We start from the raw sequence: 23,853 nt of genomic DNA on the forward strand, positions 1-23,853 counted from the left end.
GGGAACCACGGGGAACTCCTCCAGCACGGTCATTCCTGCCGCCAGACGCCGAAGCTCCCAGTTAGACTGCACGGCAATGAGAGTGGGACCACGACGCTCCTCCTACACACGCGGTTTACGTTTATTCATTTTCACATACAATATATATTAAAAGACATTTATTGGCAGGTAATAAGAGTCACAACACGGTTGTGTTACGGTCGGCGTGTACCTTATAGCTGAGCAGAACGCGCTGCACTGCGCGGTAAATAGCCTTCACGTCGTTCTCAGCACGCACTTCAAACTGGTGCTTCTCAGGAGGCAGCAGCTCCTCGGATGTTTTCTCCAACAGCGCCGTGCGCTCGGCTCCGTACAGCGTGCTCAAGTTTGGCATCTGGTTGCTGCGAACCTGCGGCGAGGTGACACGAAGATCATCAAGGTACGAGACGAGACGAGACGAGACATTTATACTTCTGTACAACAACCAGTATATAAGTGCTGAATGTCAGAACAGGGTTTCTGCAGGGTTTAATCAGTCAAATTTAAGACTTTTTAAGACCTTTTTATGACCATTATGATTTGAATTTATGACCTACACGAATTACGATAAATAACTTCAGCCATTAAAATTCCTTTCAAAAGTCTTTATTGTTGACTTTCATTGAAAGTGGCACTTTATGCGACAGAAACGGAATCCCGTGCTGTACTTGACCGGGTAACGTTAGTGACGGATCGCCTGCACCCGCTGCAGGCCTTTTACAGCAACGATACGCTTTTCTGACTTTGCATGCGACTTCAAGGCTTTTATGCCTAAACTAGACAGCTCCAACGTCTTCTTACACAGATTGCAATAGGCTTGATACCGATTGTTAGCGACGGGCTTGAGCCAGCTACTAAACGCACCGTCTTCGAGCCACAGATCGTTAAAGGTACATTTTCCCATTGTGATAGCCAGGATGATTTTAATTAAACTAAGCAGTGACTCAGTATGATACAGTATGTTCGGAGTTCGCGCGGGTTTCTGTGAAAGTCCTTCCGACAAGTCTGTATGCTGCCGCATGGACCTTGTAGTTCTGGAACGCTGTGATACCAGTGTGATACCACCCAGATTCCTCATACAGAACTACAACAGGCCAAACAAATGAACGTCGTTGCCGCCGCGAGCACATTTTGATTGAAGAACAAATTAACGGACGAGCAGATCAATTTAAGACGTGGATAAATGTTTTTTATGACCTTGTATGGAAAATCCGGACTTTTTTATGTCTTTTTATGGCCTTAAATTCTTATTGTTAAATTTATGACGGAAACCCTGCAGAATATACAACTTAATACACGCAGTTTGTTATATAAGGAAGCGCAGCGCTCACCGTGTCCAGGACGAAGACGCTGGCTTTGCGCTGTGAGGGGATGAAGAGGCCGAACAGAGCCTTGTGGCCCTGACTGTGATGATACAGGTAGATGTGTCTCACGCTGCCTACGACGGCAAAAACACGGCCGAATCATCACAAAGCGAGGAATCTTATTGCATGAAACTCAGGAGAAAAATGTGTATCGGCTCTCACTGCGTAACCGACTGTTACCTGGCTCCAGGTAGCTGAACTGAGCGAGCGACCTCATATCCAGGTGCTCCAGTTCGAAGGTGTCGGCTTCTCGTCCGGCCAGAGCTCTCACCACCTGCTTATTGACCATACACAAGCAGCCGAGCTGCACCAGCGCCCGGAAAAGCAGCGGCACCTTCAGGAACGAGACACAGACACGCATTAAAGGTGCGGTGCACGTTTGAAAAATGCTTCAGAAAAACGAGTCGGGCCGACTAAGAAAACAAACGTGTAGCCAATGAGCAGAAAGGGGCGTGTCTTGTCAATATGTGGCAGAGAGAGTGTTCAGTGCGCATGTGTGACATTAGCAGAAAGCGATTGAAACATTGACATGGCGGATACCTGCCATGGGGTTAGGGGCGTGTTTGTTTTGGTGATTTCAAATGTCAACATTGGCTTTTAAACATCGTGCACCTCACCTTTAAGCAAAAAAAAATAAATAAAAAATTCAAGGGTCATAATTTCCATTAAGATTGTATTTGATCATGATTCATTTATTTCGAATACATTAAATGTTAACTGTTTGATTTCATCGTGTCGACTCGTGATTTATGGGTTTGGACGTCACGTTATACACGTTTAGTAACGCAAGCGTACTGTCGCTTTAAGACCGGGTGCGTTTTCTCATGGCTCACGGAGCCAAAGATACTGAACTTAACGAGAGACGCCACAAAATATACGTTTATATTAAACGTGGGTCTCAACACGTGGGTCGAAGATGATATCAGGGAAATAAAACTCTCTATATTGTGATCCTTATTCTCTCACTCACTCATCTTCTACCGCTTATCCGAACTACCTCGGGTCACGGGGAGCCTGTGCCTATCTCAGGCGTCATCGGGCATCAAGGCAGGATACACCCTGGACGGAGTGCCAACCCATCGCAGGGCACACACACACACACACTCATTCACTCACACAATCACACACTACGGACAATTTTCCAGAGATGCCAATCAACCTACCATGCATGTCTTTGGACCGGGGGAGGAAACCGGAGTACCCGGAGGAAACCCCCGAGGCACGGGGAGAACATGCAAACTCCACACACACAAGGCGGAGGCGGGAATCGAACCCCCAACCCTGGAGGTGTGAGGCGAACGTGCTAACCACTAAGCCACCGTGCCCCCCGTGATCCTAATTCTCTAAGATATTTCTACATTATATTTCTTCAGAAATCAGAATTTTCGGAATTTTGCAGCCAAAACGTAAATAAATCCAACATGTAATACAATTTCGCACTAATTACTGCGTTTTTATAGGAACTTATCCTGAATAATTGTCAATGTGGGGGGAAAAAAAAAGGTCACGCGTGCTAAACGTACAAATGAACCGAATCAGTAAAATTAATGTAAAATCATATATTAAAATCTTATTTCTGACTGTTTTCAAAGCCCTTTCGAAATAATAGACGACTCGAGTATTAGCCGATCAGTTCCTTGATGACAAACTCGCCGATACTACGATCAGCTGAGGGTGTCAAAACTTATGGTTACGCCTACATTCAGCCCTAGTTTAAAACAGTACTTAGCCTTCAGATATTCAGCTCCATTTACAGTGAGTTGGAGGTAAAGAGATGCTTTTTATTCGGCGTCATCCGAGCCGTCTGCCTGCTCCATTACCTGTGTCTCGTAGACGCCCTCGACGTCTGGGGCCGAAAGGTCTGCGTTGATCTCATTGATGTGTTCCTGATACATGTCCTCAGGCACAGAGTACTGGTACAGGTAATACACCACGTTGGAGCGCGGCAAAATCCGGTTGACCTGGATGTCAGGTATTTATAATAATTAGATTTCCTTTTCGAGCGTATTAGAGTTGTTAAATTAAGGACAGGGGGGTATGTCAGGGGTATGTCAGGGGGGGTGTCAGGGGTAGACCAACCTTTTTGTAAGTAGCTCCTTCTTCCTGCTTGGGGACTCTCTGATTGACGTAAAACACTCGTGGGATATTAAGCTTCATGCAGTGCAGGTCAGTGCCGATCACCGCCCACAGCTTATACAGTCCTGGGTGACTGGTTTCAGCAATCTAGTGAATAGTACAGTGGGCGAGAAGTGCAAAACACATTAACAAACATGAAAACAAAACAACAAACGCAAAAACAAAATAACAAATCCGAGAACACATTAACAAATCCGAGAACACATTAACAAATCCGAGAACACATTAACAAATCCGAGAACACATTAACAAATCCGAATACACATTAACAAATCCGAGAACAAATTAACAAATCCGAGAACACATTAACAAATCCGAGAACACATCAACAAATCCGAGAACAAATTAACAAATCCGAGAACACATCAACAAATCCGAGAACAAATTAACAAATCCGAGAACACATCAACAAATCCGAGAACAAATTAACAAATCCGAGAACACATTAACAAATCCGAGAACACATTAACAAATCCGAGAACAAATTAACAATTCCGAGAACACATTAACAATTCCGAGAACACATTAACAAATCCGAGAACAAATTAACAAATCCGAGAACACATTAACAAATCCGAGAACACATTAACAAATCCCAGAACACATTAACAAATCCGAGAACAAATTAACAAATCCGAGAACACATTAACAAATCCGAGAACACATTAACAAATCCGAAAACACAAGTCAGACAACCTGGAAAAGGTAGTGTATCGATTGTTAATGTGTTCTCGGAATTGTTAATTTGTTCTCGGATTTGTTAATGTGTTCTCGGATTTGTTAATGTGTTCTGGGATTTGATAATTTGTTCTGGGATTTGTTAATGTGTTCTGGGATTTGATAATTTGTTCTGGGATTTGTTAATGTGTTCTGGGATTTGTTAATGTGTTCTCGGATTTGTTAATGTGTTCTCGGATTTGTTAATTTGTTCTCAGATTTGTTAATGTGTTCTCAGATTTGTTAATGTGTTCTCGGATTTGTTATTTTGTTCTGGGATTTGTTAATGTGTTCTCGGATTTGTTAATGTGTTCACGGATTTGTTAATTTGTTCTGGGATTTGTTAATGTGTTCTCAGATTTGTTAATGTGTTCTCGGATTTGTTAATGTGTTCTCAGATTTGTTAATGTGTTCTCAGATTTGTTAATGTGTTCACGGATTTGTTAATGTGTTCTCGGATTTGTTAATGTGTTCACGGATTTGTTAATTTGTTCTGGGATTTGTTAATGTGTTCTCGGATTTGTTAATGTGTTCTCGGATTTGTTAATTTGTTCTGGGATTTGTTAATGTGTTCACGGATTTGTTAATGTGTTCTCGGATTTGTTAATGTGTTCACGGATTTGTTAATTTGTTCTGGGATTTGTTAATGTGTTCTCAGATTTGTTAATGTGTTCTCGGATTTGTTAATTTGTTCTGGGATTTGTTAATGTGTTCACGGATTTGTTAATTTGTTCTGGGACTTGTTGTTTTGTTTTTGCATTTGTTGTTTTGTTTTCATATTTGTTAATGTGTTTTGCACTTCTCAGCCACCGTAGAATAGAGTTCAAAACAAATATATCACTGGGCTTAAAAGATGAAAACGTTCTCATGGATTTACGTGGTGAACGTCCTGAAAACCTTCCCAGAAGATGAACGGTGAAGGGAAACGAATCTGGAAACGAACGTTCATCAAATACGTATGGAAACGATGGTCGGGGTGCGCAAACTTTTGCCCATATAGCGAATACATCCGTTTTAAACGGTCAGAATCGTCTACGTAGGCGGCCTGCATCGCTAACTAATTTTCACTTAGTGTGAAACACAGCGTGTCTTTTTTAATACGATAACAACCATCTGCAGTGTGAATTCTCAGATGTGATAAGCTCTAGTCCTCGACTGTGTACCTGTACTATCTGCCAGGGCATGTCCAGGATGCTCCGAGCAGTCCTGCGCAGGAAGTTCCCCAACCCTGTGGTCGGACCGTCCCTGATCACGCCGCCCCCAGTAGGCTGAACCTCTCCGTCAAGCATTCGCCGTCTCTTCCTGCGCTCTTTCCTCTGGCGGATCTGCAGCTCCCACTTCTTCTTATGGTAGCGCAGCCACACCAGCCTCTCTTCCTAAATACACAGGATTAGAGTGATACATAAGTGCAGTGTGTAAAGTAGTCTAATTCGTCTTGGTGATGTGATTCATTCGTATTATTTTATTTATTTTACTCTTTTGACGAGACCGTGCTGCGTGTGCAGTACCTGTGTTGTACCCATAGGCGGCGGAGGACCCAGTATCTCTCTCCAGGACTGTGTGAGCTCCAGCTCCTGGGACTCGGCCTGGCTGTCTTCACCCTGAGACGCTCGCTTCCTCTTAGTACTAATGAGGATAGCAGGCTGAAGGGGGCGCTTTGGAGCTCCAAAATCCTCCATGTCAGGAGTCTCGCCTGGCTCGGTCTGATTGGCCACCTGAAAGAGTGAGAGAGGGAGAGAGAGAGAGAGAGAGAGAGAGAGAGAGAGAGAGAGAGAGAGAGAGAGAGAGAGAGAGAGAGAGACAGGGAGAGACAGAGACACAGGGAGAGACAGAGACACAGGGAGAGACAGAGACAGATAGATAGATAGATAGAGAGAGTGACAGACAGAGAGCGAGAGACACAGAGAGAGAGAGTGACACAGAGCGAGAGAGATAGATAGATAGATAGATAGAGAGACATAGAGCGAGAGACAGAGAGCGAGACACAGAGAGCGAGACACAGAGAGCGAGATAGATAGAGATAGATAATAGAGAGACAGAGAGAGAGAGAAAGTGACAGACGGAGAGAGAGAGAGACAGAAAGAGAGATAGATAGATAGATAGAGAGTGACAGAGAGACAGAGAGATAGATAGATAAAGATAGATAGAGAGACAGAGAGAGAGAGAGTGACAGACAGAGAGAGAGACAGAAAGAGATAGATAGATAGATAGATAGATAGATAGATAGATAGATAGAGACAGAGAGATAGATAGATAGATAGAGCGTGACAGAGAGACAGAGAGTGACAGAGACAGAGAGATACAGTATATTACACATGCTGACAGTAAAAATCCAGCAGTGTACACATGTGATGCTTCACACCTGTCTCTTTCCCTCGCTGGTGAACATCTCACTGATCTTCTTCTGTTTGTAGATGTCGTTCTTTTCCAGAAGCTTCTTATGCAGCCAGTCGGGATGGCGCACTCGAGGCACCGGGTTTTTCACCTGAATGAAAACAAAATAAATAAAAACCCAGAAATAAAACTGGATTAAAACAAAAAAACGTTCTGTACCGCACTGTACCGCTCTGTACCGCACTGTACTGTACCGCACTGTACCGCACTGTACTGTACCGCTCTGTACCGTACTGTACTGTACCGCTCTGTACCGTACTGTACTGTACCGCTCTGTACCGCTCTGTACCGTACTGTACCGCTCTGTACCGTACTGTACCGCTCTGTGCCGCACTGTACCGCTCTGTACCGTTCTGTACCGCTCTGTACCGTACTGTACCGCTCTGTACGGTACTGTACCGCTCTGTGCCGCACTGTACCGCTCTGTACCGTTCTGTACCGCTCTGTACCGTTCTGTACCGCTCTGTACCGTACTGTACCGCTCTGTACGGTACTGTACCGCTCTGTGCCGCACTGTACCGCTCTGTACCGTTCTGTACCGCTCTGTACCGCTCTGTACCGTACTGTACCGCTCTGTACCGTACTGTACCGCTCTGTACCGTACTGTACCGCTCTGTACCGTACTGTACCGTACTGTACCGCTCTGTACGGTACTGTACCGCTCTGTACCGCACTGTACCCTTCTGTACCACTCTGTACCACTCTGTACCGCTCTGTACCACTCTGTACCGCTCTGTACCACTCTGTACCGCTCTGTACCACTCTGTACCACTCTGTACCGCTCTGTACCACTCTGTACCGCTCTGTACCACTCTGTACCGCTCTGTACCGCTCTGTACCGCTCTGTACCACTCTGTACCGCTCTGTAGCGTTCTGTACCGTACATATGTATGAAACTCGGCTCTGAAAACACGACGCAAGAATAAATCAAACAAATGAATGGATTCAAATCAAATTAAAATAAACCTCCACAGCGGCTTGAATAAAATATATTTATGGTTTCTTAAAAACGAAGCAGCAAAGTTTGTTAAAGGCAGAAAATAAAAGTGCGGTATTAGTTATTTATTTATTTATTGCTGTCTGCTCATATTACATCAAAGTGAAATCCAAGACTTCCAAGAAACCCAACAGCTCAGATGTTAAGTGTAATTAGTCTCTCAGCTTCAGTGCAGAAAAAATAAAATAAAATACAGACTGCTCGACTTCCGCGAGCGTAAACGGCGTGATGTATTTATGTAGTGTGTAATTTCACCTGCTGTAGTGCTGCTGGAATGGTGATGATCTTCTGTATGGCGCTGCCAAGTCTCTCAATGTAGTAACTCCAGTCCAGGATCTGAGCCGCAATCACAGACATGTTAAATGTTAATTGGTGAGGAAAAAAACAAAAACAAAAAAAAAAAACAATCCACGCGTTACAGCTGAGCGTTTAAACGACATCTAAGAACGTACTGATCTGATGTCCATGTCATGGAGGCTGGGCATCTTCAGCCACTTGCGCAGGAAGTGCTTCTTAACGCTAGGTTCGGCCTGGAATATGGCCAGAGGAATCGCCCTTTAGAGTGAAGAGAAGAATTTTAATTGTAACGAATAAAACAGATTTAATTCGAGCGTCTGTCCGTCCGTCCGTCCGTGATGTTTTTCTCTCTCTCTGTTCAAGTCTGAGAGGAAAAGCAGTCACGATTGGTTAAAGGTGCCCTTCCACACAAAAGCGTTTTTACTTGTATTTTTTGATATGTGTTAGGTCCATATGTGTTTGTGTTGTGTCGTGAATGTGAAAACGAACTGTTACCTCACCGGTCAGTTCTAGCCACTTAAAAGAAATAAGGGGAGAAATCAGGTCAGTTGGAAAAGCTGGTCACTCTGACATCAGAGTGACTGAGCTCATTACTATTCATGAGCTCTCCCACTTGAGACCGCGCCCCCAGAATTCGTGTAGCTCAGTGAGTTTCCTATACAGCAAGGATGGCTGAACGTCAACGGGCTCGTGAAGAAGCCGTTCTGCTGCAATTCCAGGTGATTGTAAACAAATTTCCTCTAGCCTAGGCTACTTATTGCGCCGGGTGAATGAATAGTCATGCTCTCATATCCTAGCGGTTAGCCAATCGGAGCCAAGCAGCATAGCTCATTTGAATATTCATGAGAACTGGCGCAAATCGAGCTGAGTCTTCCTGCAGGCTTTCTATACCACACTAGAATGGCTTGAAATGAGGTAACTAAAGCATTATTTAACCAAGGCATAACAAACAAATGTTACAGAGTCCATGGTGAACTTCAGACTTTACCACAAATGTAATGAAATACGTGTGGCAGGGCACCTTTAAGCATAAGCAAAGAAATCGTCAGGACCGAAGGTGATCGAAACAAAGAATTCAAGCGTCTCGTCTCCGTCTGACCCTCTCTCACCTCTCGGTAACGGGAGAGCCTTCGGGTTTGCGAGAAATGACGTAGCGACAGCTCAGCCCCGCGTCCTTCACCATCTGATCTCCGAGAAACTCCGCCAGACGTTTGGCCGTGCTGATGGACGTGGACTTCTGCTCGCCGTAGTCCTCCAGCTTCCGGGACATAGAGCGGTTTTCCGAAATCAGCTCGAAGAGCTCTGCGTCCGGCATGTTAGCTGCCTGGAGAGACAGAGACACACACGTGAGATGAAACGTACAGCGGGGTGTGCTGTTGTAGGAAACTAATCAACTACGGGGTTTTAACACTACAATTAATAAATGAATAAACTGTTGAATGTGGCACTTTTTATTAAAAATATTCTGGGGTGTCTTTTGTTTTTTTTCTTTCTTGAAATTATTATTATTATTATTTTCTTTTGTAGCTCGTTGTGATGAGAAACACCAAACTGCAAATTCTTCTGTCTCTGATTGTTATAAAGCACCGAAACCAGAGACTCCTTCTGAAAATTAAACCGTCGTCTGCGCGCGCCGTTACTATAGAAACGATAACGAATGAGTTTTGCATCACAGACAGTGTGTGTGACTATAAGAGAAAATGAATCGACGCCTTCCGACCGATCGGATTTAAGCTCTTGACGTGTTATTTGATACACGCTAACGTGCTGTGGTGCACCGTCGTATCCTACGCCACCTTGCTGTAAAGCACGTCCAGCCAGTAGTCAGCCACTTTGGCCACCGAGGCGTAGACTTCCTCCAGAGTGGTGCCTTTCAGGAAAGCCTCGAACACGGACGACTGGAAGATTTTAATGAGCTGGAGCTCTCCTCTTCGCTTCACCTCGAAACCCTTCAGCTCAGCCAGAGAGCCGTCCTCGTTGAACACGGCGTATCTGACAGCAAACACACACACAAACACACCCCATGTCATGTATTATTACCTTTGTGACATCACTAATAAAGTCTTTTGTTCAACTTGTCCAAGTTTCCTGCTATGTTTCCTGGTAAACAGGTTAATTACGAAAAAAAAAAATAAAATAAATAAAAAAACGTGGCTCATATCACACACTTACAGAATTCTCAAATCTGATTGGTCGGAAGGTGCTGCAAAATGTCCTAATTATAACAGCGGCTCGGAGTCCGAGTCGCATGACTGACGGGATTTTTCGTATACGTTTTCGTTTCTATAGCGACAACTAACACCTAGTCCTTCACAGGGACGGACGTGTACGTCAAAAAAGCGTCGTGTTCTAACTTTATTCTCCGTTATATAAACGCTTACTGACTTATCGTCTTTGGGGAAAGTTTTCAGGATGGAGGGATTATAGCTGTTTATAGCGGTTATACCTCGAGATACTGAACTCAACTCATTAATCTTAGAAAGGCTAAATGAATTCGAGACCAGAGACACATCCGGTGTGGATCGATGATTCACATGAGGTGGCATCGCGCCATCCTTAGTTTAAAGCGAGCAGCTTGAAATTTAGAGACGTCTTTATGGAAAAACATTAAGGGCTTTTCACACTTGAAATAGTTCCCTCTGTTAACACTCCTATCACTTCACCTCTTCTTCAGCTTCTTTCCCTCCTCTTTAGAAGCAGGCAGGATCATGGCCAGGTACGGTCCGTCCACCTCGAAGAAGATGCTGTTCTCGGATCTCGTCTGGTAGCTGAGCGACGCCGGGTCCACCAGCTCCTGGTACTGATCGTTGGTAAAGCCTTCCTGTATAGAACACATGAGTAACACAAGAAATTAACACTAACATTAGAATAGACTCCAAAACAAAAGGGTTGATATTCGTCTGGGAGGAAATGGACCTGCCTTGACCATGATGTTCAGCATGGCTCCGGGGTAACTGATGGTCACTTTGGGCTTCTTCTCGTTGCTGGTCTTGATGACAAAGTTCTCAGGGAAGGAGTTGGGAAGAACACACCAGATACCGTCGGTGTCCAGCTCTAAAGGTCTCCTATAACCACACACACACACACACACACACACACGACTGTAGTTACAGATGCACGGCTGCGGGATCGATAGACGCGGTTTTAGCAAAGCATGCAGACAGTAGAGCAATGGGGTCAATAAGACTGACGAGTGTTCAGGACGAGTCGGTCAATACAGATTTATCTTAGATCTCGTCTCACCTTATTAAGCTAACATGCTAATGCTATGGTCACACAGTTTAAACATGGAACAGAGATCAGCGAGCGAGTGGGTGAGTGAGTGAGTGAGTGAGTGAGCGAGTGAGTGGGTGGGTGGGTGGGTGGGTAGATAGGTTTACATAAATAGATAGGGAGAGAGAGTAGATGGGTGGATGGATGGAAATAGAGATACAGTACAGATAAATAGGCAGACAGGAAGTGAGAAAGAGAGAGAGAAGAGAAAAAAGAGAGAGCGAGAGAGAGAGAGAGAGAGAAAGAGAGAGTAGATGGGTGGATAGATGGAAATAGATTAGTGATCGATACAGATAAATAGACAGACAGGAAGTGAGAAAGAGAATGATGGATGCAGAGAGAGAGAGAGAAGATAAGAAAAAGAGAGAGAGAGAGAAGAGAAGAGAGAGAGAAGAAAGAGAAAGAGAAGAAAGAGAGAGAGGAGAGAAGAGAAGAAAGAGAGCGAGAGAGAGAGCGAGCGAGAGAGATGGGTAGAAATAGAGAAGTGATACAGATAGATAGATAGATAGATAGATAGATAGATAGATAGATAAAGAGAGAGAGAGAGATATGGGTGAATGGATGGATGGATAAATGAAAATAGAGAGTGATTGAGACAGACAGACAGATTATTGATCCCAGAGGAAATTCAGGGAGCACAATAGTCATGATTCGTCGTCCGGCCCCTGAGTAAAGCTTTATTCAGTTCCTTCAGTATTTCAGGCAGAAAGCAGAGCAGAATCAAGGCCATATTTACAGGACGACACAATTTCTCAACATTACTGCAGATGTTCTGCAGATTGGGGCGGAGACACGTGGAGCGACGTCATCACAACACGTGTTCAGCCTAAACGTTGTTCCATTCACGTGTCTAACATGAGAACAGCTCTCATAGGATGTCATTACACGTGTGTGTGTGTGTGTGTGTGTGTGTGTCTGCACTGGAAGGAGTTTTATACAAGAATCCTGTCACCAATTTCACCAATTCAGGAAGTTTTCAAAAAAACAAACAAACAAACAAACAAACAACAAATAAAAATCTAAGTTCCTCCCTGTTTAAGCTGCATTGTAAATTTTCAAATCCATCATTTTTGCCTGCAACAATCACACAAACAAAAACAAACCACCGCTCACCCAATCTGTTCGATCAGCTCTCTGGCCTGTGTGATGATGTTGGCTCCTGTGTGACACACGATGCCAGCCATTTCCATGGAATACCATCTCGCTCTACAAACGTACAACACACACGACACAAAACAGTCAATCAATAATCAATCAATCAATCAATCCTCACAATTAAACATCAAACATCACTGTAATGTAACAGATGAATATGATTCGAGGATCGACGTCAAAAAAAAACGACGTGAGACGTATCTACGGGGCGTGTGGAAAGCTTCCCTCACCCTTTCCTCATGACGTATCCGTAGAAAGAATTGAGGATACATTTGTGTGCGAGCTGCAGAGACTCGTAAAGGATCTCCATGTTCTTACAGCGCTTCACCTCCGCAGCGTCGCCGTTCTCCTGAGCCGCAGACAGCTTCTTCTTCCACACCTGACGAAAGAGAGACGATCGTTTAGAACGGAAAAAATAAAATGTACCAAACGTGAAACGCTTCTATCCTCATAAGTCCCGCCTTCTTATTAAGTCCCGCCTTCTTATTAAGTCCCGCCTTCTTATTAAGTCCCGCCTTCTTATTAAGTCCCGCCTTCTTATCAAGTCCCGCCTTCTTATCAAGTCGCGCCTTCTTATCAAGCCCCGCCTTCTTATCAAGCCCCGCCTTCTTATTAAGCCCCGCCATCTTATTAAGCCCCGCCTTCTAATATCAAGAACAGCACCTTATGCGATCCTTTAAACTCGTAGCGGCGATCTCGGAACGCTCGGACCGTGTCCACGTAGAAGGAATTCTCTCTCTGACATATTGTAGTGACTCTCTCTTCCAGCCTGGTCAAGTGCACCTTCTTATAGGCCTTTCGACAGTAGTCTGTGGACGAACACACACACACACACACACACACAACACACACGCTCTTATTTATAATTCCATTTCATATCCAGGTTAGTTAGTGATGTTACTCACCTCCCAGACGCTTCTTCTCGTGTCGCGCCTGTTCCTCACGCTGCAGCTCGTGGAAGGCTCGTGGTTTTCCGTTAGGAAACAGAGGAGGGAATTTCTCAGACTCCAGCTGCTGCTGAATACGATGGAACTCACTACGACTGGCCGGCACTGACGAGGGCGAGAGGAGAGTTCAGTGTTCTGTGTGTTTCATTCTAATTATATACGTACCTTTAGAATATACACACCTTTATACACACACACACGTCCCTTCCACACACACACACTTCCCTTCCACACACACACACACACACTTCCCTTCCACACACACACACACACACTTCCCTTCCACACACACACACACACACACACACACACTTCCCTTCCACACACACACTTCCCTTCCACACACACACACACACACACACACTTCCCTTCCACACACACACACACACACACACACTTCCCTTCCACACACACACACACTTCCCTTCCACACACACACTTCCCTTCCCCAAACACACACACACACACTTCCCTTCCCCACACACACACTTCCCTTCCACACACACACACACACACTTCCCTTCCACACACACACACACACACACTTCCCTTCCACACACACACACACACACACACACACTTCCCTTCCACACACACACACACACTTCCCTTCCACACACACACACACACACACTTCCCTTCCACACACACACTTCCCTTCCACACACACACACACTTCCCTTCCACACACACACACTTCCCTTCCACACACACACACACTTCCCTTCCACACACACACACACTTCCCTTCCACACACACACACACACTTCCCTTCCCCACACACACACACACACACTTCCCTTCCACACACACTTCCCTTCCACACACACACACACACTTCCCTTCCACACACACACACACTTCCCTTCCACACACACACGCTTCCCTTCCACACACACACGCTTCCCTTCCACACACACACGCTTCCCTTCCACACACACACGCTTCCCTTCCACACACACACGCTTCCCTTCCACACACACACACTTCCCTTCCACACACACACACACACACACACTTCCCTTCCACACACACACACACACACACTTCCCTTCCACACACACACACACTTCCCTTCCACACACACACACACACACACACACTTCCCTTCCCCAAACACACACACAGATTTGACTCTGATTTCAGACTGAGCTCTCGGTCAGATTATTACATACATTATTACGATACAAATCCATCTGTTGTCTAAATGTCATTTTTTAAAATTTCTTTAACAAAACTATTATTAAATAGAAATATTACTCAATATAACAGAGTAGAAAAAGTCCCTCACTGATCTCTCCTCTCCACTGCCAGGCCATCCTCCTCTGGCAGGTAGCTCCAGGTTTATTAAAGTCACATGCAGCACAGGTCGCCTCGTCCACCATCGCAGACGGCTGAATGGAGGAAAGAAAGAAAGGAGAAAGAAAAAAAAAAGACAGACAGACCTATAAATAAATGCTCTAATGGAGCGGTCTGAGCTTTTAAACACTCTGGATTCGATATGTTCAGTGTGTTGAGGTTAACGTGACACACCTGGAGTCGGTTGGTAAGAATGATGTTGGGGTACATGGCGCCTACGTCGAGATGGTAAATAAGTGGGCACTCGATCCTGTTCGGCACTTCCTTTAACGAAATCAGCTTCTTTTTGATGTCATCGCAAACCTAGGAGAAAAATAAACAGGTTAATTAATAAAAGTGCGGCGTTGCGTTCGTCTGACGTCGGGTTCGTCTGACAGAACGGTTTTTCCCGTCGTTATTCTGACCTGGTTAAAGTTTGTGACTTGCTCCAGCGGGATTTTCTCCTCCTCTTCGACGGCGTGACGCAGCGTTCGCTCCACCCTCTGAAGCAGGAAATCAAACGCTGCCGGATTCTGAGCACAAAGAGTCCAACGTGAGACGTTAAACTAAACATAAGTTCGGGAAATTACGCTCGTCGGGTCTAAAGCGGTTCTGTACCATTTTGAAGCGGCACGGGATGTCGCTGCGGAACACTCCGGACTCCAGGGCCTCCACGTGGCCGCCGACGTAGGTCTCAGAGTCCAGGACGTGGCCGTCATCTGTGAGCTTGTTGAACACCTGCTCCTGCTTGTTGGGGAAAATGATGTTGGCGTGGAAAGCCTGCACCATCAACAACGCCTCGCACAGAGTCCCTGAACCTTTACGCAACACCTGACACACACACACACACACACACACACTAATTATAACACAAAAATAATTTTTACAGAGATAATATTTAGAGAAGTCGTGACTGGTTAATGACAGAAGACCAAAACAGGGATTTTCTCTACATCCTTAGAAAGCTCCAGACCTCGTCAGGCTCCATGGGGATGATGGTGCACAGGGCGAAGATGAAGGGATGAACGTATTTCATGTAGAGATAGTATGTAGCCACTGCGTCGGACACCGAGTAGGTGGCTAAAGTCTGAAAGAAGCAAAAGATATAATGAGTCTAAGTAAAAACAGGCGTCGTATAAAAGATTTGACCTTTAAGGCTTTTGGGGGAAATTTAAATTCCGGTATTTTGTTGTATTTTAATCGACAACAATTGCATTACTGAAGGATTTCTATCTATCTCTGTTTGTGCTGAGGACGCCGCACCGCGAGTCTCGGCTCAAACCTACAGAAAATCCGCTGCAATTCGGAAAAACTTCACCTTTGTCCGTGCGTCTTGAACATTCCAGAACTTTCCACCCATAGAATTAAAGGTGGGGTTCACGATGTTTGAAAGCCAATGTTGACATTTGAAATCACCAAAACAAACACGCCCCTAACCCAAATGGGCGTCACTCCTGTTTTAATAGCTCCGCCCCACACATACATACGTAACCCAGGCAACTATCATGGCGGACCCTGCTGGGGCGGCTGGCCGAGGGGATGTTTTTATCAATAAATGAACACAATGAGTAATACTATGGTAATACAGATGTGTTTTTGTAGTACTGTGTGTTGTAGCGTGAAAGGTTTAGCTCCGTTTCACGCGGAAGACGACGTTCAACACCTAGAACCCGAGGCAGAGGTAACGTTAGAGGCAGAGTTCGTAACGTTGCTGCGGATAAACACACGGAAACAGAAGACTCGGAGCCTTGTATCGCTTTTCGTTTTTATCCGCCATGTCAACGTTTTCAATCGCTTTCTGCTAACGTCACACATGAGCACTGAACGCTCTCTCCGCCCATATTGACAAGACACGCCCCTTTCTGCTCATTGGCTACACGTGCTTTAGAGTAAAATCAGTCCACCTACAGAACCCAGAGGAAACCCCGAACAAGCGCCGCGCGGTTAACGGCTCTACCTGCGGCTCCTCGGTGGCCATGCGACACATCTCTTCCGGGTCCAGCTCCACAGGGTCGTAACCCAGCTTGGCCTTCGCTGCTGCTTTCAGGTTGTGGCTCCCGACAGGCAGGTAACTGTCTCTCTTCACCCACCTGAGATGATCAGAGGTCAGTCGCAGTCAGATGAGAAGATAAAGAAGATTTGTCCAGAATGAGAAGAAAAAAAAAATAGCGTTAACACACGGAGACGTTATGCGGACCGTCCGGTGTCCCTGTGAACGAGCTGTTACTATAGAAACAACGAGTGTCTTTTTCATGTTACAGCTGTTACAGTTCTCCAGTTCTTGTTACAGAACATGATCACAACCTGTGGTAGAAAATGTGACAAAAACAAAAAGTGTGTGTTCATTCAGCAGTAAACTGGTCTCTTTGGCGCCTACCTGAGGCAGTCCATGTGTATAGACTGGCTGGCCTTGTACTCGCCCTGGCTGTCCTTCTGAAAACCGATCTCCTGATACATGTTGAGGTTGTGCTGAGCCGCACGCGTCTCCACGAACGGCCTGATGGGAAACGGCGGATTTATTTCAGGTTAAGAGTCGGTCAGAAATGAACGGGACTGCTTAACAGATCCGCATCGTTTTCCTTCCTCGTGATAAAATCTACGTCGCACCAAATTAAGTCTATCTCTATAAGACAAAACGGCTCTTCCTCCTGAGCAGGAGGTTAACCGTGTGAGCTCTTATGCCTCTTTTCCACCGGAAAGAACCGGGTGCTGGTTCAGAGCTAGCACTGGTGCTGGTTCAAAGTTGGTTCCACTGGTGAACCTTCTAAGAACCGGTTTGCCTTTCCACCGGCTAGAGAGCATCAAGAGCCGAGTCTGACGTCACTTTATACGTGTCACGTGTCCCAGCAACTTTAGCGCAGCAGCGGCAAACACAAACACATCAACAATGGCGGATGTTGCTTTACTGTTAATGCTCATGGCTTTGTGAACCTACATTAACACGGCGAAAAAAACGTGTACGTGCAGCTCCATGTAATCTGTATAAACGGAGGTTGTAATCGATAAAGTACATAACGTTATTTTATCGCTAACACAGAAAAAAAGTTAGCCTTAGCATGTAGCTAACTACTATCATGTGTGCTGATAATGTATCATATTGCGGTAAAGTAAAAGTGTATTAAACATTAGTATACTTAAGGTACATTATCAAAAGCGCTAACAGTGGCCCCGCCCACAGCCCCGCCCACAAGCGGTTCTTAAGTCTAGACCAGCAACGTTTTGGTGCTACTTAAGAACCACTTTTCCTGGTTCAGAGCCGGTGCTTTGGCTGTCGAAACAGAAAGAACTGGTTCTAAATTAGGCTCCGAACCAGCACTCAAACTGCCTCGGTGGAAAAGGGGCATTTGTGTTCATTCTTGTGAACTGTAGCTTGGAATTGTATTAATTTCTAGATATTTGTGTAGCGCCAATAATTTTTGAACTGATTTCTTTCGATTTTTGCATGATGTCAAGAAAGATGTAGGAATTTCATGTAGGACTTAAACATGCATCCATCGGTACTGACTTCAGTTAGCCAATCGTTTATATTTAGGGGATTTTGGAGACGCCTTTATCCAGATCTCATTTATACAACCCAAGCAGTTGAGGATTAGGGATCCTTGATCAAGGGTCCAGAAGTGGCAGCTTGTAGTCATGGGGTTTGACCTCACAACCTTGTGATCATTAATCCAACTTTTTTATTTTTTTTTTGGATTATTACCACAAACTCCTCTGAATTTATTTACCACAAACTTTTTTCACAGAATTTGGTGATCAAATGGATCAAATTTAATCTCACCAGTCGAAGAAGTCTCCGTTATAGGTGACAAAAATGTTGGGTTTGGTCTCATGGATGTGTTCGAACCACCTCTGAATAAGAGCAGCCTGCGAGCAGACAATTCAAAAGGTGTTAATAAAAAAAAAAAATCACAGAAGGATTTGGTTTTAGTGACGCGAACAGAACAGCGGTCTCACTCGCCTCGTCGGGTTCGTTAAACACGGTGAAAGGGCCCTCGTACTCCGGCTTAGGGGTGAACTCGAAATCCTCGATGTCCTCAGAGACGATCTCTCTGTTGGTGATGAGGAAACCCTGAGCGTACACGGACAGAGCGAGTGAGACGCGGTACAACAAACGTCTTACACTCTGAACATCTTAATATCAGAGCCTTCACCGACCTGCCCGTCGATCATGTACGAGATCATCATGATCTGGTCGGTTTCTGCATCGGGGAACTTCAGAGGCAGTTTGGTGGTCTCGATGTCAAACGCCAAGATGACAGGATCCTGTAGAGCACAAAGACGTGATGAAGCGGGTCCGGCTTTAAGGATTAATTAACGAGAACCTGTAGGAAATCGCGTGACTCTGATACTTACTGGTCTTTCCACGAGGTCGTCCCGGCGTACGATCTCCGGAGGATACGCGCTTCCTCTGTAGCGCACGTTATACCAGTGAGCCTGGAATCAAGCAGGAGCTGTTAGCGTTAACATCTGTACAGCTGAGGAGCTTAAAGACAAACGTTTGTTATTCTGCAGTCTGATTGGTCAGAGACTGTCGACTAATGTTTTAATCAGAGCAACGCTGTTCGCTGAGATGTTAACGCTTTGCTTGCTCTAATACGTAACCGTTTCCATAGTAACAGCTCACCCATAGCAACATTTACAGCGTGTAGCAGACGCTCTTATCCAGACAGACTTACATATTTATACAACTGAGTAATTGAAGGTTAAGGGCCTTGCTCAGGGGCCCAGCAGTAGCAGCTCGGCGGCCCTGGGATTCGAACTCATGACCTTTTGGTTAATAGTCCAACACGTTACCCACTAAAGTAAACTAAACTCCACGCACCGGGGCGTGTGGGCGGAGCCTCTGAGGCTGAGATCACGCTAATAAACACGGACATCAGGAAATCACCCACCACGTGGATCTTGAGGTCGATGGACAGTCTGACGTGGTAAGGCACATCGTACTCCCTCATGTCCACGATGTTGTCCAGCTGGTCGGCCATTCTCTTAGACTTGCCGTCTCCGTCGTCCGTCGTCACGCTCCCGCCTACGAGCGCGCTACGTACACCAGGACCAAACAATTCCCCGATTAACACTAACAACATTATTATAATCTAACATTCAGCTGACATCGAGACGGAAAGTTCGATCATCGGATCTTTAACTCTTAGTTCCTTTCTCGCTCGTTTTGGGTGTCGAGTCGTTGATTTTTTTCACCATAGTAAAGAAATAAACAAAATCCTGATCGCCATAGAAACGCCTCGAGCGTCGTGAAATCATATTCTACTGATGTGTGTTATTGTGATGTAATCGTCACGTCAGATCGAGGTGTGGATCGTTATTGGTTACTCTGAGGAGGAATAAAACGCTCCACTCTGCGGTACCTGGACAGCATGCTGGTGTAGGCGTCGTTAGATTTCTCCCTCTCTCTGTTCTTCCTGACGGCAGGAGAGATCTCTCGCTTCACTTTCACCAGATCATCCACCGTGTTAAAGGACAGTTTAATGTAAGTCCTCTTCAGGCCCACAAGGTGGTTATGCTGATGGAAGGAAGGAAGGAAGGAAGGAAGGAAGGAAGGAAGGAAGGAAGGAAGGAAAAAAGACAAAGACAGAAAGAAAGAAAGAAAGAAAGAAAGACAGAAAGAAAGAAAGAAAGAAAGAAAGACAAAGAAAGAAAGGAAGGAAGGAAGAAATAAAGAAAGACAAAGAAAGAAAGAAAGACAGACAGACAGACAGACAGAAAGAAAGACAGAAAGAAAGAAAGAAAGAAAGAAAGAAAGAAAGAAAGAAAGAAAAAGATAGAAAGACAAAGAAAGAAAGAAAGACAGACAGACAGACAGACAGACAGACAGACAGACAGACAGAAAGAAAGAAAGAAAGAAAGAAAGACAGAAAGGAAGGAAGAAAGAAAGACAGAAAGGAAGGAAGAAAGAAAGAAAGAAAGAAAGAAAGAAAGAAAGAAAGAAAGAAAGAAAGAAAGAAAGTAAGAAAGAAAGAGCAATAAACATCTGAAATCTAATCACACTTTCACTAAGCGCTTAAAAATATAAAGTCTGAGCAAAAAAGAAGAAAGAAAAAACGATGAAAAATGATGAAATCAAACAAACAAACAAAAAAACACATTTGGGAACTAATAAAATATACATGAAAGAAAAAGAAAACTGAAATGAAAGAAAGAATGAAATGTAAGAATGAGTGAACAAAAGAACAAACCAAAGACAGAAAGGTGAAATAAAAGAAAGATGAAAGAAAGACTGAAACATGCCAGAAAGAAGGGAAAATTGAATGAATGAACAGAGGAGAAAATGTCCTCACTAGGTCGAGATCTTCTTTGGGAATCGTCTCCAGCTTCGAGATCTTTCCTTGGAACTTCTTTGACAAAAAGGAGACGACTTCTCGCTCACAGTTCTGTAAGAAAGACCAGGATGTCTTTCTCTTTCTCTCTCTCTCTCTCTCTCTCTGTCACTCTCTCTCTCTGTCACTCTCTCACACAGAGACTTACAGACACACACAGACATACACACACACAGAGACTTACAGACACACACAGACATACACACACACAGACACACACACACACACATACACACACACACACATACACACACACACACACAGAGACTTACAGACACACACAGACATACACACACACACACACAGACAGACACACACACACACACACAGAGACTTACAGACACACACACACACACACACACACAAAGACACACACACACACAAAGACACACACACACACAAAGACACACACACACACACACACACACACAAAGACACACACACAAAGACACACACACACACACACACACACACACACAAAGACACACACACACACACACACACAAAGACACACACACACACACACAAAGACACACACACACACACAAAGACACACACACACACACACACACAAAGACACACACACACAAAGACACACACACACAAAGACACACACACACACAAAGACACACACACACACAAAGACACACACACACACAAAGACACACACACACACAAAGACACACACACACACAGACACACACACACAGACACACACACACACACAGACACACACACACACACACACACACACAGACACACACACACAGACACACACACACAGACACACACACACAGACACACACACACAGACACACACACACACACAGACACACACACACAGACACACACACACAGACACACACACACAGACACACACACACAGACACACACACACAGACACACACACACAGACACACACACACAGACACTTACCTTTTTAGTTGCTATGTAGAAGTAGGGTTTATACGGCAGTGCCACCTGTTTAAGGAGATAACGGACAGACGGACAGAGTTACGGGTTGTTACAGGCTGGAGGTGAGAAATGACACCATCAGTAACGTCGTGTTCTTACCTTAAACTTGCTGCCGTCCTCCTGAATAAAATAATAATCCACTGCGCTGATCATCCGCTTATCATCATCCAGTATCTCCGTCTGGAAGCAGAGAGACTCATCACATGATCACAGCCAAGAGCTTGTCTGAACAACATCACTGTGTTCACTATAGATGAAGAAGAACAGGAGGAAAGAAAGAAAGAAAGAAAGACAGAAAGAAAGAAAGAAAGAAAGAAAGAAAGAAAGCAAGCATAGATGTAAAAAAAGAAAGAAAGAAAAAGAAAGAAAGAAAAAAGAAAGAAAGAAAGAAAGAAAGAAAGAAAGAAAGAATGGAAGGAAAAAGAAAGAAAGAAAGAAAGAAAGCATAGAAGTAAAAAAAATAAAAGGAAAAATAAAGAAAGAGAAAAGGATGGAAGGACAAAGAAAGAAAGAAAGAAAAGACAGACAGACAGACAGACAGACACCCCTGGGTGGTGTGGGTCCTCACCGGATGCATGTTGATCAACCAGCCGGTTTTTTCTCCCGGCTCCTTCATGCGTTCGAAGCCATAGCGAGCGTCCATGTCATCTGTGAACTGACTGCGCTCAAGCCGCTTGACGGCAGACAGGTTAGACACGTCATCCCTGTAGAGACGTGTAAAATAAAGTTATTAAATAAATAAATAAAGACCAATCTCAACATCTTCACGGTTTGTCTGAGTTCATTTCATTCCGTCTCTACACCTGCACTACACTGTGCTGATGTTATTAAACTCTTCACAGGAGTTTACAACGAGGGAAAATACACAGTTTTTGCATTGTTTATGATTCAGAAATAAAAAAGGAATCAGTTCAGATCATTCTGGGAATCAAATTGAGAAGTGAACAGATTGTGTGTGTGTATATATATATATATATATATATACACACATACATATATATATATGTGTATGTGTCTGTATGTGTGTATATATATGTGTGTCTGTATGTGTGTATATATAAGTGTATGTATGTGAGTGTATGTATGTATGTGTGTGTGTCTGTATATGTATACAGTGTATGTATGTGTGTGTGTCTGTATATGTATACAGTATATGTATGTGTGTGTCTGTATATGTGTGTATGTGTGTGTATATATATATATATATATATATATATATATATATATATATATATATATATATGTGTGTGTGTATATGTATACGTGTGTCTGTATATGTGTGTATGTGTATATATGTGTATATGTTTGTGTGTGTGTGTGTGTGTGTGTGTCTAAGTAGCCCAAGGCTGACCTGAGTGACATTCAGTCCTACAACAGGACGTTCTTTAGTGTATAATTCCTTATACAACACGCATCAACTTGCCAAATCAGGCAGTAATTAAACCAGAGCACTGTGTACATCTTATCCGTTTACAGTTACAATCAGTCCCACTTTACTGAACATGAGCACCAACAGTAAAGTGATGAAGTCTGTACATACACAATGTATGCCCTGTACACTAAGTGTTATAAAGTGAGTGATGTTGTGACTAAATGTTGTGTAACTCACTGCTGCTTGTCCTGATCTCCTCCTCTGTCACCTTTATATCTCCCACTGTTGTGTAAAACCATTTGGGATGTTTTTCTGCTTATTTATCTTACAATCCCGTTTGCTTCCTCACGTTGTTGTTTGTTCCCAGAGACGCTTTTATACGATAATAATTATAAACGTGCAACTTAGCGTCCAAATGTTTACTTTACTCTAACATGCAGTCGGAATTTGGCGCGTTCTGCAAGCACTTCCTCAACTTCCGCCTGTATAATATAACCCCGCCCACTATACACGACAACCAATCCAAAACGAAAACGC

At 44.3% G+C, this 23,853-nt stretch overlaps 1 protein-coding gene across 1 annotated transcript in view; it reads right to left on the reverse strand.

The window, feature by feature from the left end:
- The window catches only part of pole (polymerase (DNA directed), epsilon), a 30,584-nt gene extending 6,827 nt beyond the window's left edge, over positions 1–23,757 (reverse strand). The window contains exons 1-37 of the mRNA XM_060883723.1: positions 23,554–23,757; positions 22,513–22,648; positions 22,044–22,124; positions 21,906–21,950; positions 20,931–21,023; positions 20,001–20,155; positions 19,530–19,674; positions 18,991–19,071; positions 18,793–18,900; positions 18,596–18,706; positions 18,416–18,501; positions 17,015–17,134; positions 16,595–16,727; positions 15,611–15,724; positions 15,256–15,468; positions 15,063–15,170; positions 14,833–14,961; positions 14,591–14,693; positions 13,257–13,403; positions 13,015–13,160; positions 12,582–12,730; positions 12,310–12,402; positions 10,840–10,988; positions 10,587–10,740; positions 9,720–9,915; positions 9,033–9,247; positions 8,079–8,181; positions 7,882–7,962; positions 6,598–6,720; positions 5,744–5,950; positions 5,399–5,611; positions 3,462–3,605; positions 3,203–3,343; positions 1,563–1,716; positions 1,350–1,456; positions 212–388; positions 1–102 (exon numbers count right to left, since the gene is read on the reverse strand). The exon at positions 1–102 is cut by the window's left edge and continues 122 nt beyond it. Coding sequence (XP_060739706.1) covers positions 1–102; positions 212–388; positions 1,350–1,456; positions 1,563–1,716; positions 3,203–3,343; positions 3,462–3,605; positions 5,399–5,611; positions 5,744–5,950; positions 6,598–6,720; positions 7,882–7,962; positions 8,079–8,181; positions 9,033–9,247; positions 9,720–9,915; positions 10,587–10,740; positions 10,840–10,988; positions 12,310–12,402; positions 12,582–12,730; positions 13,015–13,160; positions 13,257–13,403; positions 14,591–14,693; positions 14,833–14,961; positions 15,063–15,170; positions 15,256–15,468; positions 15,611–15,724; positions 16,595–16,727; positions 17,015–17,134; positions 18,416–18,501; positions 18,596–18,706; positions 18,793–18,900; positions 18,991–19,071; positions 19,530–19,674; positions 20,001–20,155; positions 20,931–21,023; positions 21,906–21,950; positions 22,044–22,124; positions 22,513–22,648; positions 23,554–23,615 — 4,824 coding nt within the window. The 5' untranslated portion in view covers positions 23,616–23,757. The remainder of the gene's footprint in view (positions 103–211; positions 389–1,349; positions 1,457–1,562; positions 1,717–3,202; positions 3,344–3,461; positions 3,606–5,398; positions 5,612–5,743; positions 5,951–6,597; positions 6,721–7,881; positions 7,963–8,078; positions 8,182–9,032; positions 9,248–9,719; positions 9,916–10,586; positions 10,741–10,839; positions 10,989–12,309; positions 12,403–12,581; positions 12,731–13,014; positions 13,161–13,256; positions 13,404–14,590; positions 14,694–14,832; positions 14,962–15,062; positions 15,171–15,255; positions 15,469–15,610; positions 15,725–16,594; positions 16,728–17,014; positions 17,135–18,415; positions 18,502–18,595; positions 18,707–18,792; positions 18,901–18,990; positions 19,072–19,529; positions 19,675–20,000; positions 20,156–20,930; positions 21,024–21,905; positions 21,951–22,043; positions 22,125–22,512; positions 22,649–23,553) is intronic.
- Positions 23,758–23,853: the final 96 nt, after the last annotated feature.

This window comes from Tachysurus vachellii, chromosome 12 (assembly GCF_030014155.1).
Source record: "Tachysurus vachellii isolate PV-2020 chromosome 12, HZAU_Pvac_v1, whole genome shotgun sequence".
Lineage (NCBI taxonomy): Eukaryota > Metazoa > Chordata > Actinopteri > Siluriformes > Bagridae > Tachysurus > Tachysurus vachellii.